The 18,791-nt window shown below is 28.9% G+C and overlaps 1 protein-coding gene across 2 annotated transcripts in view; it reads right to left on the reverse strand.

Annotated features, from left to right (window-relative positions):
• LOC111629056 (ribosome biogenesis protein BRX1 homolog) overlaps positions 1-18,553 on the reverse strand; it is a 29,638-nt gene extending 11,085 nt beyond the window's left edge. The window contains exons 1-6 of one of the 2 annotated variants that reach the window (XM_023373017.1): positions 18,395-18,553; positions 16,327-16,438; positions 5,752-5,795; positions 4,790-4,860; positions 3,614-3,663; positions 1,118-1,191 (exon numbers count right to left, since the gene is read on the reverse strand). In XM_023373017.1, coding sequence (XP_023228785.1) covers positions 1,118-1,191; positions 3,614-3,663; positions 4,790-4,860; positions 5,752-5,795; positions 16,327-16,438; positions 18,395-18,490 — 447 coding nt within the window. In that variant the 5' untranslated portion in view covers positions 18,491-18,553. Of the gene's footprint in view, positions 1-1,117; positions 1,192-3,613; positions 3,664-4,789; positions 4,861-5,751; positions 5,796-16,326; positions 16,439-17,604; positions 17,753-18,394 lie in introns of those variants that run through there. The other variant, XM_023372951.1, reaches the window with a different exon arrangement.
• Between the last annotated feature and the right edge of the window lie 238 nt (positions 18,554-18,791).

The raw sequence follows: 18,791 nt of genomic DNA on the forward strand, positions 1-18,791 counted from the left end.
CCCTATTGGATAAGAGAATGATGTGATAGATAATCATAAATTAGTTTAAAACTTCCATATTCTCAACTTAAAATATTCAAAATGTTTTAACTACTACATTTCCTACCACAAAAAACAAATTATTGTGTTTTATTAATGCATTCCTTACTCATAAAACAAATGCTAGAACTTTCAAACTTATTGTTCATCTTCAAAAGTATAAATTTCTTAAACAGCAACAAACAACATAATATTCTGCTACTATTAAATTCTGTACATTGAAAAAATTTTAACTCCTGTTCTTGCTCAGCATTTTTCTACTATGGCACATATTCAAATAATTTCATCCAGTAGCTGCCTAGCAAATATTTTCCAGATAGAATTCTAAAACAGTTTTAAATATTTAGAATGTTTAAACACAAAGAAAATCTAATATGTCTAGTCAAACCAAAAACAATTTATTAAACCACAAATTTACAGAGTGTAATATAATTTTTTTAACTAAATTGAAAATTGTTAAAAAATACAGCTCTCCCTTAATAGTCCGACAGGTATGGGACCAAAGGGGTGTTGGATTACCAAAAGCATCCGGATTACTGAAAATAATTACATATTTTGCATTGTTTTGCTAGCAGTAGCTTACAATATTCCCTACTCCAACTGTTTGAACAGAACTGCTCACAGAAAACACACGAAATGTGTGTCATCGTGTAAGAATTGGATGGGGAGATTTACGTTGTGACATGCTTCTGTGCAAGCAGACACGTAATGGGGACGAGTAAGAATTGGATGGAGAGATTCACATCGCAACATGCTTCTGTGCAAGCAGACACGTAATGGGGACGGGTACCTTGACGGGAGGTGCGTCAGACTACTGAGCATGTCAGATTAAAAAACGCCGGACTATCAAGGGAGAGCTATATATTTAAATTTAAATGTTTCATAATCTCATGAATGAGGTATCATGGTCCCATAGTTTGAAGACATCTCTATAGAAATGGTGTAAAACAATTCCAAAAAACATTTAATCCAGCAATAAAGTTTTTTGGCTTCTATAAGTATAAGCAGATGTTCTTAACACTTATTATTATATATGAAAATAACCTAAGCAGGAAAATAAAAAAATAAAATAACTTACTTTATCAAAAGAAACAATTGGTCTGGAGCCCTTTAAACAGTTTCCTGTTAATTTTAATTCTTCCATAGTATGAGCTGAAAATAAAAAAATTGAACACTGTTATTCACACTTAAAAAAAAAAAAAAAAATAATAATAATAATAATAATAGCTGGTTAGATTGGGATGCCTCTTTGGGGAAATGGAAGGATTCATGATTGTCATACAGGATCACGTCATAAATACTAAAAACTAAGAAAACACACTCAAAGATACAACACTCACAAATGACACATGCAGAAAATGTCACATTATGCCAGAAACTATACAACACATCACTTCTGGGTGCAAGCTCTTGACACAGACAGATTATTTACACAGACATAATCAAGTAGCAAATATAATACACCAAGAACTTGCAAAGAAACACAAATTATTAGACATCCATGAATCATACTACAAATACATTCCACAGACAGTATTGGAAAACAACACGCACAAAATATACTACAACAGAGCCATAATCACAGATAAAACAATTTACCACAACAGACCAGACATCACACTCATTGACAAACACAATAAAATCACATACATTATAGACATAGCCATTCCAAACACTCACAATGTACAAAACACATGCACTGAAAAAATTAGCAAGTACACAGAACTCGCCCAAATAATAAGGCATCTGTGGAAAATGGATAGGGTGCTTATTGTACCTGTCGTTTTCTCCTGTACAGGTATGATACCACATACATTACACAAAAGCCTAGAAACATTACAATTGAGTGGAAATACATACATCACACTACAGAAGACCACTATATTGAATACATGCCACATTGTTAGGAAATTCCTGAATACAGACACACACACTGACACACTTATTTAATTTTAATTTTGTTTTGGTTGCTATGACTTGACTTTGGTCTGGCATAGTACACAGCCACCGGTGTGAACCGAGTATAACTCACAAAACCCAACATAATAATAAAACAAGTCACATAGTTAGGAACGTCTTAACCACAGAGACATTTACAAGCATCACACGTAAGTTTTCTGTAGGCCTTGTCCAGCAACAAGTAAAAGGTCAGATGTTTGGGTCTCTGATTCAAATGGAGCTTGGTGAGCATGTAGCCATTAATACAAATAGCTCCTTATCCAAATAATAAGACCCAATGCTGAACACGGACCTCTGAAAACTGAGTGTTTAATTTATAAGATTTTAGAAGCTTCATGTTTCCTCAAAGCAGTGATAGCCATATGGACAAAATGCTGGGCAGTGGAGTGACATAATGTGTGTTCAAAACTTTGCAATTTTAGTTTTTTTTTAATATGTAACATAATTATTTATTATTTTACTTTATCATTAGTATTATTATTACCATTATTATTCCTGATGTTTAAAGCTTATTAAAAAAAATTAAAGAGAATGCAAAAAGTTGGAATTAAAAATATATGTATACTGTTCATAGGCATCAACAAAAACTTTTCCAGGGGCAGCAAAGCTTGAGAAAAATAACTACACCAATAAATTTCCATCTAATTATTTAAATTTTTGAGATTTTTTAAAGACAGACAAAGTGTTCCATGATCGAGAGTAAAGTTTACACCTCAATAACTCCAAACATAAGTTTGGAGCACTCAAGAAGTAAGTGAAGAAGTTTCACCCAAGAGCTTTGTAATAAACAAAGCAATTTGATATAAGCCAGTGTTTCCCAATCTTTTTGGATTAGCAACACACTTTGAATTTAATAAGATTCCTATGACACACCAGAACTTCTAAAATAAATCATTGTTGATTTAAAAAAATTTTGATAATAAGGTTGTTAAACTTACCAAAACAGACTCACAACTTTACAAATATATTAAAAAAATAAAGACGTATAATATGTAAAGACGTATAATAAAGACGAATCAATATGTAAAGAGCTAGTATTGGTCTTTAAGCTGATAAGCAATATTTATAGAAGCTCCAAAGAGTTGATACACCAGCATATGCAAAGAAGCATGCAACTTTTGTGAAGGAGATATGCCAATGCTGCAAATTTTGCAACAATCGGCATTTTAGTAAATACTTCCTCCTCCCTTGGTCAGTTAGCAGTAAAAAGATAAAAGATTAATGAAAATTTTTAAAAAGAGCTTATTCAAAATTATAAAAAATATTTAAAACTTCCACAAAACACCTGAAGCACTCTTGAAACACAGAAGTGAGTCAGAGCACACAGGTTGAGAAATACTTATTTAAGCTTAGGACATGGTAACTAAAATAAGAGAAAGTTGCCAATTAGTCTTAACGATAGGATAATAAGTTAGTTGAAGATGAATAAAATTTGAATATAAATTGTGTCAACTGAGAGTTTTCAAGATGCAATTATATTGATTCACCTAACCTCCCCTCCTCTAGTAGCATCATTTATGATTGTTTAAACTTTATGTAAATCTTGAATCTATGAACTTTTTGCAAGATTCAATAAAGTTTCAGAAATAGTAACTAAAATAAATATTTTACTTACTGTTTTCAACTAAAAATTTAGCTGATGGACCAGATGGGACATTTGATATCCTGAAAATTTTAAATATCAATATCATGAAAATTTTTATATTTATAAATTGTATTTATTTATAATATAAAATACTTTTATATAAGCAATAGTAAAAAAATATCAATGGAACTATTTTTAAATTATTGATGCTATATTGATATTATAATATTATAAACTCTGATACTATAAAAGATAGAAGTCATTCTAAAAACTATACAAAAAAGAACTATTATTCCATTTCCTGCAGTTTGGGCAGCTAATTAGAATACCACTAATTTAATACTGATAGTATTAATCAGATGTCCATTTCAGTTCCTATTTTTTTTGCCATTTTCTAATAAGTACAGATGCAGATCCAAGCACACACTTATAAATAATGATGTACTATTCCACATATAAAACTCATTTATTAAATTGTATTGAAACATAATTTAATAAATGAGTATTTTATTAGTCAAATAGTGCATCACTATTTATAAATGTCTGCAGGATTCACGCCTGTACTTATTATACTTATTAGAAAACAGCAAAGGAAATAGGAACTGAAATGGATACCTAACTTATGTGGACAGTATTAAATTAGTATCATCATCTTAATTGTTTATGTATAAATAATATTCATTAAAAAAATTAATATTTTTGAAAAACTGAATATAAAGAAATAGTAGTATAATGATAACATTTCAAATAATACAAAGTCAAACAATATAGAAGTGAAGCCACAGTTTTGAGATTCATCAAAAATGATAATAAAAACTTTAAATAAGTACAAACTTATACTTTTAAATGAAAATACTTTTAGTTATTTTACAATAATTACATAAAATCAGTCATGTTTCCAGTAATATTTTTTAATATATAATAAAATATTTGAAATATTTCTTCAATATTTCAAATATTTTATTTTCTATTCTACATGTTAAATGCTAAATTTTCTGCTTTCTCATTCTTCTTTTTGGAGTGTATAAATAAAAAAACAAACAGTCTGTTAAAATAATTATTTCAAGCAAGCTAAATAAGATTTAAAATTTTCTAGTTAAACATCTATCTAAAAAATATTAATAGCAATAAAAATATAATAAAATAAAGATGTTACTATAAATAAATTTTAAAACTTTAATAAGGTAAGATTACTAATATCCTTACCACATATATAAATCTTTCCTCTTCTTATTTTCAAAATAAATGCATTTTGAGCAATTCTTCATTTCACATATCTATAACATAAAAATTATTTTAAATTCTTTTATATATAAAAGTTGAATGGTTAATACAAATAAAAAAAAAACAGCCTAATAAAAATTTAGAACAACATTGAAATAATTCTAAGTATAGAATTCATTTCTATATTGAAATAAATACTTTCAGCTTGGAAGTTGGAAGCATTAAAATCAACCTGAAAGCATTATGTACAGGAAAATTATGACTTACAAAAAGTTGGCTATTGTTTTATTAATATCGTATACCAGGATATCTAACCTTATACCCTAATACAAAATGTCCAGAAATTCATAACATCCTTTTTTTGATTTTTCTTCTTTTAAAGGCAATACCAAAACATTATATATCAGAACATACCTTATACTTGTCCAGAACATCACTATGTCATGATCACTGCAGAATTTGATATGGCATCAAGTTTGCCAAGATGTTTTATGGAGATAAAAGCATTTTCTCTTAAAACCAGACTATCACAGCATTCTTCAATTCTTGTTTGGTAGTTGTCTGATAGTATTGACATCACCTTGTGGGGTTCAGCAAGAAGAAAGTCAATCAACAGCACTATCAAACAATAGAAAAGTGAGTTGAAGACTGCAGTAATAGAAGAATTTTCTCTTCTCACACCAGATTATCTCTGCAAAGCATTTCAATACACTTGATGCCATATCAGATTCTACAGTGATCGCAATGGAGATCATACTGATGTTCTGAACAAGTATAATATATGTTCTAACTTATAATACAACTCAGTATCTCCTTCACAAAAATGAAAAAACAGGGGTGATGCAATTTTCTGAACAACCTGTATATAACAGAAAATCACTAATTTTTAAAATTGTTTATGGTTATAAGTTTAATTTCAATTTATAAATTATGTAAATAATTACCTCATTGATTACAGTTAATGAGTCTTTCTTTTCCATCTTACATTCTAAAAAAAAAAATATATATAGAAATATTAATAACTTATCATCATTTATGCAAATTTAATTTTTTAAAATTATTTTATTATTAAATTATAGTTAAAAAATCAATAACATTTATCATATAATATTTAATTTTAGGAAACTTAATAATAATAATAATAAACAACAGAATATTCTGCTTGTTCTGAATTTATATAGTTATTGTAATTTCATACAAATAATCCATGGGTTACCTGTGTTTAAAAGACAATTTGAAAGCAGCTGTAGAATTCACAATGGGGCAGGTTAATGTCAATTTTAAAATTATAAACTCATCATGTTTCTTTTCTTTCATTGAAAGTCACTAAAAGCATATTTAGAAAACATGAAAAATATTTTGTATGCCATAAACAATCTTATGCTGTCATGATTTTTTCTAAATCACCAAAGGTATACCTCACCTCTACTTTTCTCTCATTCATTTTCATTACATTTAATCATGCTTTAATTGATATAATTAGACACTTTTATTTGAATTTATATCATAAAAGCTGATTAATTTCTGGTAATTATCCCCTACCTACACAATGAAGACATTTCTGAGGACTTTGACAATTAAGACATGTCTTATAACCTATCATCTTAATAAACTCACTGCTCTTTTCATTACTATAAAGTGATTTAACTAAAACAATAGCTCTAGCTTGAGTGTGCAATGTTTCATTTTGTTTACACACAGCAGCATTATTTCCATTTTTTTTGCAAATGAAATAAAACCATTACATGATGACATTATAATTTTGGTTTATGTGCTTCATTTTTTTAAAACTCTATAGTGTAAAATTCATTTTATATTAATTAAAATAACATTTGTATAAAATTTAAAATATTTGATAGCTTTTGAAAAGATACTCATAAAATAAATCTTATCTAAAAGTTTTCTAAATAGCAATTGGATGAACAAGACAAAATTTCAGCATTCTATTAGATGGTCTAACCCAGGCATGGCCAACATATGGCCCGCGGGCCGGATGTAGCCTGTGTAATGGATTTATGTGGCCCGTGATTAATCTTTCAATATTAGCTACTCAAGTCAGAATAGATCGGTGAAAAATTCTAATGCCTAAAAAAAAGAAAAGGAAAAAAAAAAAAGTCAACAACTCACTGTGCGTTTAGAGTTAACCCTCCATTACAATCTCTTAAGTACAGCATAGAATGTTGATAAAGCATGATAATGTGAAAAATGTATCTCTAATCTCTATGTACAATTTAGTCTCTATGGGGTGACACCACAATGAGATATCGCACCACCTCAAAACCTTCCTACAGCAGCCTCTGGATCGGCCTGTGAAAAAAAAGTTCTCTTTCCAATTTGGCCCGGGGGCAAGAACTGTTGGCCACCTCTGGTCTAATCATTACAATCTGTGAAATCTTTACCACATAACAAGACATATCTTTCATTTGAATGAGTTGACTGCTGAAAGACTAAATTTTTTATCATATAGCTTCATTTCTGTTTTATTTATCAAATGATATTAATAAAATATATAATATAGGGTTGACCAATAAGTCCATGCAGTCTTTTAATGCATAAATGGAAGATAATTTTTTCAAAGAAAGCAACAGATTTATTCAATAATATATAAGCTGTTTTGATTTACAATCTTTTGCCATCTTTTGGGCAGTTCCATAATTCCTTGCTCAAAGAACTTCCTGTCTTTTTTGGTAAAAAAATGTTCCAAGTACCATTTAATGTCTTTATATTTTGTTGGCTGGAAAAGAGAAGCCAATAAAAATTATAAATTTCCAATGTTCATTCAAGTTACCTGTACTTGTTTAAATTTACCAACAATAATCACAATATATCTGTTACCGGCCAAACCCGATTTTAGGCCAAACTACTTTATCCTACGCGTGTTAGGATATACTAGTTTAGCCTAAGACAATCTAGTTTGGCCTAAATACTTTAGGCTTAACTAGTTTGTCCTGGGCCAAACTGATTTAGAATTATTATTTAAGTCAGGCCTGGCCAACCCAAATTGTTTCTCAAGCCACTTTGATCAAGCATAACATTACAATGGGCCACAATTTAGGCAAACATACTTTTAAAAAAGTAAAACAAATACAAAATGAATAAGATTTCATTGTTATACCAAGAGTTCGTACTTGCACTTGCGCATTATAACAATGACACATGCAAATTTTCATTTATTTAATTGTTTTGGTATACACAAAATGGAAAACAAAAGTTTTAATAGCTATATAATGTCAATTAGCATGCCACACAATTTAATGTGATGGGTCGCAGGTTGGCCAGGCCTGATTTAAGTGTATTAATGGTTAAAATAAAATTAAAAGGCAATCAATTAGATGAACAATATTTATTCAAACATAGTCTACTTAATTATAAAAAACAGTATTGATTAGCAGTGACACAACACTTGTACAAAACTATAAAATAAAAATAAGCTAATCAGTACTTATCAGTTTGTATTTTTTTTTATTAAGCCATGCACTTTTAAAGGTAATTAACTTTCGAAAATATTTTCAAAAATTCAAACAAAATAATAAAAATAACTTTTAAAATCAAACTAAAATTAAAAATGAAATTGGTTGTGTTTCTTAGTGTAACATAAAATATTTAATCTTTTATTTATTTTTATAGGGTGAGTTAAAATGTATCTAGGTAACCCCAATGGCGGCACTTCGGACTGTTCGTGCTCCCGGCGGATTCCTCCCGGAGGGGAGCTGTTGGCAAGCTGCCCATTGTTTAACGTCACTATTTATTGATTCACGGTAGTTCTTGAACAAAAGAAAAAAAAAAGGGAAACATCTACTAAAAATGTAGTTAACCTAACCAAACCAACCTAACCGAAGCACTGCCATTGGGGTTACTTAGGTACCCTTTAACCACCAGGTGTACTGTGGTGGCATTTCAAATTACACAAAAGTTTTTTTTACACTGGCATCTATTTGTAGTACATAAATCAGTTCGGCCTAGGTCAAACTAGTTAAGCCTAAAGTATTTAGGCCAAACTAGATTATCCTAGGATAAACTAGTTTGGCCTGAAATCAGGTTTGGCTGGTAACATATCCTTTTATCTTGCATTCATTGGCTCAGTTCTATTATTGGACCATTTGGTGAATTCTTTGCTAGTGGTTTCAAACATACTTTTAAAGTTAAAAAGATTTTGGTGATATAATTCCAGGACATAGTGAAATCATGGATCAGTCTGTCAGTTTTTGATGGCAACATTTATTAATGTATACATTCATAGCTTCATCACATATCTCATATACTTTGCCAAGCTAAATATTTTGTTTTATTTCTGTTTTAATAATTTTCTGCAATGTATATATATACTGTCATGAGTTATCCAGACACAAAATTACAGTAATTAAAAATTCACATTTAAGTACAGTATATCAAATAATAAAGAAAACATATAATAATAATAATAATAATAATTAAATATTGATATATTGAAGACAAAAATGCTAATTTCTATAAAATACAGTATGTCCCATAAGTCTTTACAACATTTAGAAAATTCATAATACATAAACTACGCTATCTACAATTAAAATGGTTGAAATATGTTAATAGACAGAAAGAAAATAAAAATAAGATTTTTCTACTCTTTGTCTGTGGCAATTAGTTGCAACAGTTAATGTCAGGGCAGAGGTTTTTCTCAGCACTGATACAACATGAGAAAATGTTTTGTGTCATTGATTTCACCAAAATTTCATCTGTAGTCAATGTACAGCAGTACTTTCAAGTTAATTTTAACAAATCTACACCAGTATACAAGGTTATCATCAAATGATATGAGCAATTCCAGCAGGACAGGTATTGTACATATACAGAAACAACTGATCAGGACATCCAATACCTAATGATGAAAAAGTAGAGTCAGTTAAAACTGCTTTTGTCTGAAGATCTTGAAATTCAACTAGATGTGAATATGAAGAACTTTGAATTCCTAAATCAACTGTTTGGTGCATTCTATACAAAAAATTGAAAATTAAACCAACACTTTCTCCTAAAAATAAATAAAAACATAGTAAGTGGTGTTGCTTGTTTTTATCTCAACACTTTTCTCCTGGTGTGTCAGCACCATTTTGAGAAAACCTATGTCCTGGCAGTAACTGCTGCAACTAATAGCCCCAAGCAAGGAATAAAAAATTTTTCATTCCTCTTATTTCTATTAACATACAGGGACGTTATAATTAAACTGACCCTATTAAGACTCCTCTAGAGGCCTGTTCCGATAATTGGATTAAGATAAAACTTATTATGTACATACATTATATAGACCACGGGGAAGAGATTTTTGCAGTAAAAAACCCACTGCCAGATAGCACTTTTTAGAAAATCCTTATGCAAAGTAGGCAGACCTACTAAAAAAGCCTGCATTCAAAGTGTAAAAATCATTCTGCGTGCCTTTATGTTATTGTTAATAATGCCCTTAAATAAGAAAGACAGAGCTTTGCTGGTAAAACTGTTTTATCAGAATGGCAGCAATAGCTTAGCTGCACTACAAGAATATTGACATTTTAAAGGATTGCAAAAAGAACCCATGTCAAAGAATGGTTTGAAAAATATGATTGTGTAAGTTGGAGAGACTGGAGACTTGAATGCTGCCAAGAAGACAGCAGAAAGAAAGTGACCAAGAAGTTGCTGTTGCTATGGTTGACAGAGCCTTCAATTCACAATATTCCAACAAGTACTCAACCAGTGTCTGGTTATGGGGATTCCTAAAACATCATTATTATGGATGAGAAATTAGGACTCTGCCTAAATTGAAAGCCAGCATTATTCTTGTTGCTGAAATTCTTGGAGACTTTCTTTGCACTAGCATTGAACATGCTTTAATGCACTTTAAACACATAATTAATATCAATGAAATACATGTTGAACACATTCTGTGAGTGAATACAGTTTAATGTTTCTGACTGTTTTCATTCTTCTTTAAGTACCACATTTTCACTAGGTGGTCAAATTTTGAACTATTTTTTTATTGCAGAAATCTCTTTCCTATGGTCTATATAATGTATATACAGTGGGTGATCGGTTAACAAACATAATCCGTTCCAAGACTTTGTTCATTATCGAATTGTTCGTTAACCTATTATCAATTTACCATAGGTTTCTATTGGAATTTGATTAATTCATTCTGGAGATCCCAAAAAATAAAAAATATATACAGTAATACCCCGACTTACACAAACCCGGAGTTACGCGATTTTCAAATCTCATCAATTCGTCTTTTGTTTGAGCGCCACGCAACTCTCGATTACTCACTCCTCCCACTCTATTGTTTGGCTTACATGTTCGGACGTGTCGCGCGGAATCGACATATAGCTACAATTTATTTTGTATTATTTATTTCTGTGTTTGTTATATCTACGGAGACTTGAGAAACTCTACTATGTCATCCAAACGAAGTAGAACTGATTCTCCTGCATCAGACAAGAAAAGAAAAACTTTATCTTTGGGATGTAAAGTTAACATTATTAAAGACTTCGATACAAAAATGAAAATTTGTGAATTGGCAAAGAAGTTTGATCTTCCGGAATCGACGGTCAGAACAATTATAAAAGATAAAGAAAGAATTCATGAAGCTGTAAAATAAATTCAAGCATCATTCGTAAACGTCACGGTATTATCCCTGAGATGGAAACAATGTTAAAATTACGGTGTGATAATCAAGTAAATGTGAAAAATTGTATAATAATATAATTTGTTATAGGCTACACATGTATTATCTAAGATTTTATTAATCATTTTTTTCTAAATTATATTTTTCTTTAGTCTTCGGCCCCAATTAAAAATTATTTGTATGAACAGTATTTATATGCGAAATTATACTCCTACTTACGCGGTTATCGCTCGGTCCCACCTATCGCGTAAGTTCGGGGTATTACTGTACTTTCTTACTATGTTTATTCATATGTAATAATAAATATACATATATACACAGTCTTGCATTTTTATTAGTCATGTTTTTTCCATTTGTGGTGGTTAAAGAATCTGTCCAATGTCAATTGCTTTTCTGTCTTCTTCATGATTTTACAGAAGTAATTAATAGCATTGTAATTGTAAAGATCCCTAGACCTATTAACCTCAACCTGGTTTGGATGCCATTTTAAGACCGCTGTTCTGACACTTCTTCAAAAGATCTTTAATAGCAGATATTGGCATAATCCACATTTTCAGAAGAAAACGTAAAAGAATTGTTTCTGTCAGAAATATAAAAGGCTGGAATTACAAGTAAGAGTTTCAAAGTTCGGGAGAATACTATCCAATCAGTATATACTGGGTAGAACGTTGTTGTCGACGTCTCCCGCACTCCGAAAAGTTTTGAATTGTTGCCTGAAGACAAAGGAAGACTAATTGGTATTCGTTATTTTACGTTGATTCTTGTGTTTGTTCAGTGAAGTATTTGTTATCCGAACATGTGTTTGTTGTCTGATCATAAAAATCTTTCGCGAAAGTGTTCGTTATCCGATTTTTTCATTAACCAATCACCCACTGTACCAAGTTTCATCAAAATCTGATAAGTAGAATGGGCTCTAGAGGGATCTGAATAGGGTCAGTTTAATTATCACTCTGTATTTCATACAATCATAGATGACTTATAAGTTAGTTTATGAACTATGAATCTGTATAAAATGCTTACTTACAGGTTCTTAAAGCTAAAGCTGTCCTAAAACAGCACAAAAACACATCTTTGTGAAAAATTTAACCAGTTGGCTACCTGAAAGTAAGCATTTTGTACAGATAATAATATGGAGCCAGAAACACGAGGAAATATTTGATAAATTATGAATTTTCTAAATTTGTACAGACTTATAGGACATCGCATACTTTATAATTAACAAGTTCTAACTAACATTTTAGCTATATGAAATGTTTCCATGAATATTTAATCAATTTTCAATTTTCTAAACAACTTAAATATGAAAAGATATTTACTCTCAAAATGTATACCATAACACTATAGTTTAAAAAATAATCTTTTACGAATACAGTGAGTGATTGGTTAACGAACAAATTGGATAACAAACACTTCACTGAACAAACACAAGAAGAAGTGATATAAAATAATGAATACTGGTTGGTCTTCCTTTGTCTTCAGACAACAATTTGAAACTTTTCTGAGCGTGGGATACATTGACACCGACGTTCTACGCAGTATATACTGATTGGATAGTATTCCCCCAAACTTTGAAACTCTCCCTTGTAATTCCAGCCTTTTATATTTCTGACAGAAACAATTCTTTTACATTTTCTTCTGAAAATGCAAATTTATGCCGATATCTGCTATTAAAGATCTTTTGAAGAAGTGTCAGAACAGCGGTCTTAAAATGGCATCCAAACCAGGTTGAGGTTAATAGGCCTAGGGATCTCTACAATTACAATGCTATTAATTACTTCTGAAAAATCATGAAGAAGACAGAAAAGCAATTGACATTGGACAGATTCTTTAACCACCACAAATGAAAAAAACATGACTAATAAAAATGCAAGACTGTGTATATATGTATTTTTATTATTACATATGAATAAACGTAGTAAGAAAGTATATATTTTTTATTTTTTGGGGGTCTCCAGAACAAATTAATCAAATTCCCATAGAAACCTATGGTAAATCAATAATCGGTTAATGAACAATTCGGATAGTGAACAAAGTCTTGGAACAGATTATGTTCATTAACCAATCACCCATTGTATTTACATTAAATTCCAGCAATATTTAGTTTAATAGTTAATTTATAATCATGTACTTACTACATGGTTATAATTGTAATTGACTGAATTTTTTTGAAAGTCCAAAATATTTGAAAGTAATCAAATTAATTAATTTTAATGATTGTAGATTATTTTAATTATTATAATGTGAATACTATTCAGAACAATTAGAAATGTATTGCAATATCAGATTTATTATAAAGCAATGATTCTCAAATTCTCTTGAACCACCACCCTTTGGTTCCATAAACATATAATGTCCCCTAACCCATTTTCCCTTGTGTGAGAAAGGCTTGGAAATATTCTTAGAAAAACTTTTCTATGAACCCCACACCATACAGTATATTGATCTCCACATTTGGAAGCCATTAAACACAATGCTCCTCTTCTTACCTGCTTAAACAGAGGAAAGGAAAGTCAGTGACCCCAACCCTCACCTATGGTTACAGAAGTACCATTCAAGTTTCACATACATCATATGTGACAAGTGTTTGTGGACTGTCACTGTTATATTAAAATGACAGAAAAAAACAACAAAAAAAAAGTTTTTTTGTACCTCTGTGACATTTTATATTTTTTAAACTTGAATTTAAAATCCAAGAAATGAAGATTTGAACTATTATAAAAACACATTTTACAAACTTTTAACTTGTGTTTAGGTCAAACTTGAGGTGAAGAGCATATATTTTAAATTAAATAAATTAAGAATACAATTAAAAATTGCAGCCCAGTATTGTGACAATGTCACAATAAATAATTGCTCATTGAATATATGTTCTCATTTCAATTTCCTATTTTGAATATTTGGGACTAAAGATGGGACAGAGTGCTCCCAAAAACATTTTCCTAATAAAGCTTCGACTCCTAATATATGTATTTGTAACATTTTTTCTTCTTTTTTTTCCTTCTGAAAAGATGATTAATGGAATTAAAATAGATTAAATAAGACAAATAATAAAGTCACCTTATATCCACAGGATGGCCACCAAATATGCCAAAATTAATTTACTTATATCCAATATGATAATCTTGTCATAATATGCTTCAATTGTCACTGTCTATCCAAGGACAATAAAAATGCTTTATTTAACAATATTCTTTTTCATAAATTATCGAAATGCATTTCAGCTTTATTAACTTTAAGCCCTCTTCAGTTCTAAAATATTTACAAATTATTTTATGTAGGTGAAACTAAAAGGAAATTAAAAACTTGTATTAAAGAACATAAAGCCACTATTAGACTGAAATATAAAGATTCTTCTTGGTACAAACATATTGAAAATAGCAAATGTAACATTGATAAAACAAGTATTAAAATATTGCATAGAGAAAAAAACATTATTAAAAGAAGAATTAAAGAACAGTATAAGTTTGTAAAAAATAAAAATTTAGTTAATCAAAACACAGGATGTAAATTAGATGACTGTTGGAGAAACATCATACCTACGTCTCAACCTGCAATAAATATGTAGAATCTACATCAAAGTGTAATTTTTTTTGTCAAAGTTTAGTAAAGAAAAATAATCTTAAGAAATAAAATTCTAAAAGAACCATTTAAAGTACATTTGTAATTTTATTGTACTGTAAATAAATTATTGGTAGCAATCCTTACCATATATATATATATGGTTATATATATGGTGTACTGGTATTGTTGTAATGTCAGATAATTGTTGTTTCTCTAAGTCTATTGCTATAAACTTCTTGTATGTTTTGTACTTTGTTTCAAATGTCATTTAAATTGTACTAAAATAATTTGTAAATTTTATTTCAGAACTAAAGAAGGCTTAAAGTTAATACAGCCAAAATGCATTTTGATAATTTATAAAAAAGAATATTGTTAAATAAAGCATTTTTATTGTCTTCAATTTGTTTTTATTATCCTTGAATAGACAATGGCAATTAATTATTATGACAATCTTTCATATTGGATATATGTAAATTAATTTTGATTAATAGAAGTTTTCTAAATTTATTTATACAACATTAAGACATTAATATATGTATCTCCAACATAGATATGAATAATAAAAACAAAAACTTAGTGATTTTTTTTTAAGAATTAAGCTTAATTTGTTTTTAACTATATTTCTTTATAAATTAATGGAAAAGGAGTACAACATGTATTGTCTCTGCTTCTTCCTGAATTTCAAACCTTTCAATGCATTTTAATAGCATTGAAATGCATTTCAATGCATTGAATTTCATCATAATGAATTATGGTTTTGCATCTGGTGTCAACTTCTTTGTTTTCCTCACTTCCACACTCATCTGTGGTTATGACATATTTTATTTCTTCATTGCTTATAAGGGGATGAAAATAAAAAAATATAAGGAACAAAATAATGAGGAATAAGCATAAACTGCCATTATCGCTGTACTGTACATCTTTTCAGACAATTGGCATACTCTACTAATGTAATGATTAAAAATATTTTAAAATTTTATTATTATTATTATTATTTTATTATTATTTTGAATTTTCAATTTTATTTTACTGGAATTTAATGCTTCTTCTAAAGATGAAGTATAAAACTTGAAAAAGCTACAATTGAGAAACATATATTTATTTATTTATTTTTAAAACCTCTAACAGTTAAAATTGTTTTATCTTTGTGATTTATATATGAGACAGAAAATTTTCAAACACATTTAAAAATATCCCAATTCCTTTACATACAAGAATACTATTTTTAATTTATTAGTTAACAAAATCATTGAAAAATAGATATCTTAAAATTAAAGACTAATATTTATAAAAAATGGTATTTATTTATAATAAGCATTAATATTTAACAAACCTGATTTGGAATGTGGTAAGAGAGTTCTTAAATTTTGCATAAGATGTCTATCTCGATATGTAATTCCTCTTGAAGAAAAAATCAAAACTCTTTGCTTGTTTGTCCATTTACCCTAAAATTTTATTAAGAACTGATAAATATCTAATATAAATATTTAAAAAGAAAATTAATACTTATAGTCTTTATATTAAAAAACTTGTTGCACATTTTTTTCAGTACCACTCCTTTATTAAAACAAAGTTTTCAACCATATTTAGGGGCCAGCATCAAGTTTTAACAAATATAGTTTGAACATTTAAATTGATAATTCTAACAGCATTCCAGGAGCTTTTTTGTATTTAAAATGTGAAATTCCAAAATCAAATTTATATTTCTTAAAATTGGGATATGTGATATAAGAATATAAGTATATTGTTTTTAAATAAATAAATATTGTAAAATATAAATTAAATACAAACCTATTTAAAATAGATAAATACATAACTATTGGTTTAAATGTCCAAATTGTATTTGTTAAAACCTGATGCTGTTTGTTTTATTAAAGGAATGGAACAATTATAGTTTTTTTGGTTTTGTTTATAGTGTTTTTTTTATCTGGATCAGCACCAAATAATTCTGTGTGTTTCAGAAATGTTGTTTAAAAAAACAAATGTATAATGGTAAGAAACTTTATAATTACCCCCTATTTCAAATTTGCCTGAGCTCCCATGAAGCTATAATATGACACTGTCTACATGACATTTTTTTTCTGGATTTTTTAAAAGATATATACTTGATAGATATTTCCAAAACACAAGGGGAGACCCTTATGAAAACTGCTATAGGTAAAGAAAAAATTGTGTCTGCATACCAACTGCACTGTTCGATCTCCCCCTTAATTTTTTCTTTAAGACACTTTTTATATGGGTCACCCCCAAAAATATTCTATATATTTTGGAAATGTCTATCAAATATGCCTCTTTAAAAAGAATTCAGAAAAACGCGCAATGTGGAGATTCTAAATAATTACCAGTTACCCTAATTCTTTCTCATGATCATACATAAAACATGTTTAATTTTATATTTTACTTTATTAAAATATATTCGCGATCATATTCAATTATAATAAAAACGACGTTAGTATATCAATTTTGTCTTATAAAGTATATACGATAGAAAATGACGACTAGTCAATGTGAATAATTCAAGTACTACCAAACCACGTGGCCATTTCTTAAAAGCAATTGCTGGTTTATGACGTGTTTATATCGACTGATTCGGTTTTTATTCTTTTGTTACCTTTTTAACTGGTGGTTCGTCCGAACTTCGTACAGCTGGGGGTAGTTCAGGTTCTTTCTTTTCCTCCGTAGATACATTTTTCCTCTTTTTTCCCATTGTAGCTCCGACTTGCCGTTTACACGAGGGAAAAATTTTCTAATATTTTGAAAATTGCTTTGATAATTTATAAAAAAGAATATTGTTAAATAAAGCATTTTTATTGTCTTCAATTTGTTTTTATTATCCTTGAATAGACAATGGCAATTAATTATTATGACAATCTTTCATATTGGATATATGTAAATTAATTTTGATTAATAGAAGTTTTCTAAATTTATTTATACAACATTAAGACATTAATATATGTATCTCCAACATAGATATGAATAATANGTTCGATCTCCCCCTTAATTTTTTCTTTAAGACACTTTTTATATGGGTCACCCCCAAAAATATTCTATATATTTTGGAAATGTCTATCAAATATGCCTCTTTAAAAAGAATTCAGAAAAACGCGCAATGTGGAGATTCTAAATAATTACCAGTTACCCTAATTCTTTCTCATGATCATACATAAAACATGTTTAATTTTATATTTTACTTTATTAAAATATATTCGCGATCATATTCAATTATAATAAAAACGACGTTAGTATATCAATTTTGTCTTATAAAGTATATACGATAGAAAATGACGACTAGTCAATGTGAATAATTCAAGTACTACCAAACCACGTGGCCATTTCTTAAAAGCAATTGCTGGTTTATGACGTGTTTATATCGACTGATTCGGTTTTTATTCTTTTGTTACCTTTTTAACTGGTGGTTCGTCCGAACTTCGTACAGCTGGGGGTAGTTCAGGTTCTTTCTTTTCCTCCGTAGATACATTTTTCCTCTTTTTTCCCATTGTAGCTCCGACTTGCCGTTTACACGAGGGAAAAATTTTCTAATATTTTGAAAATTGCACCACCTTATGTTTGAAATAGGAATCAAAATACTGTTTACAAATATGTAGAAATATATAGTTTTTTTATTTATATTTATTAATATGTTTATTATTTAATAAAATATTTAAATTAATAAAATGCAAAATGCTTTCATTAAAACTATTCTTTTTCAAATTAAATACCATTTATGTAACCATTAAAAAAAATAAAAGTTTCATATATATATACAGGTATAACTATTTGTATTATGATCGTAATTTG

This window comes from Centruroides sculpturatus, unplaced genomic scaffold (assembly GCF_000671375.1).
Source record: "Centruroides sculpturatus isolate CEXI.00-Female unplaced genomic scaffold, Cexi_2.0 scaffold93, whole genome shotgun sequence".
NCBI classification, from domain to species: Eukaryota; Metazoa; Arthropoda; class Arachnida; order Scorpiones; family Buthidae; genus Centruroides; species Centruroides sculpturatus.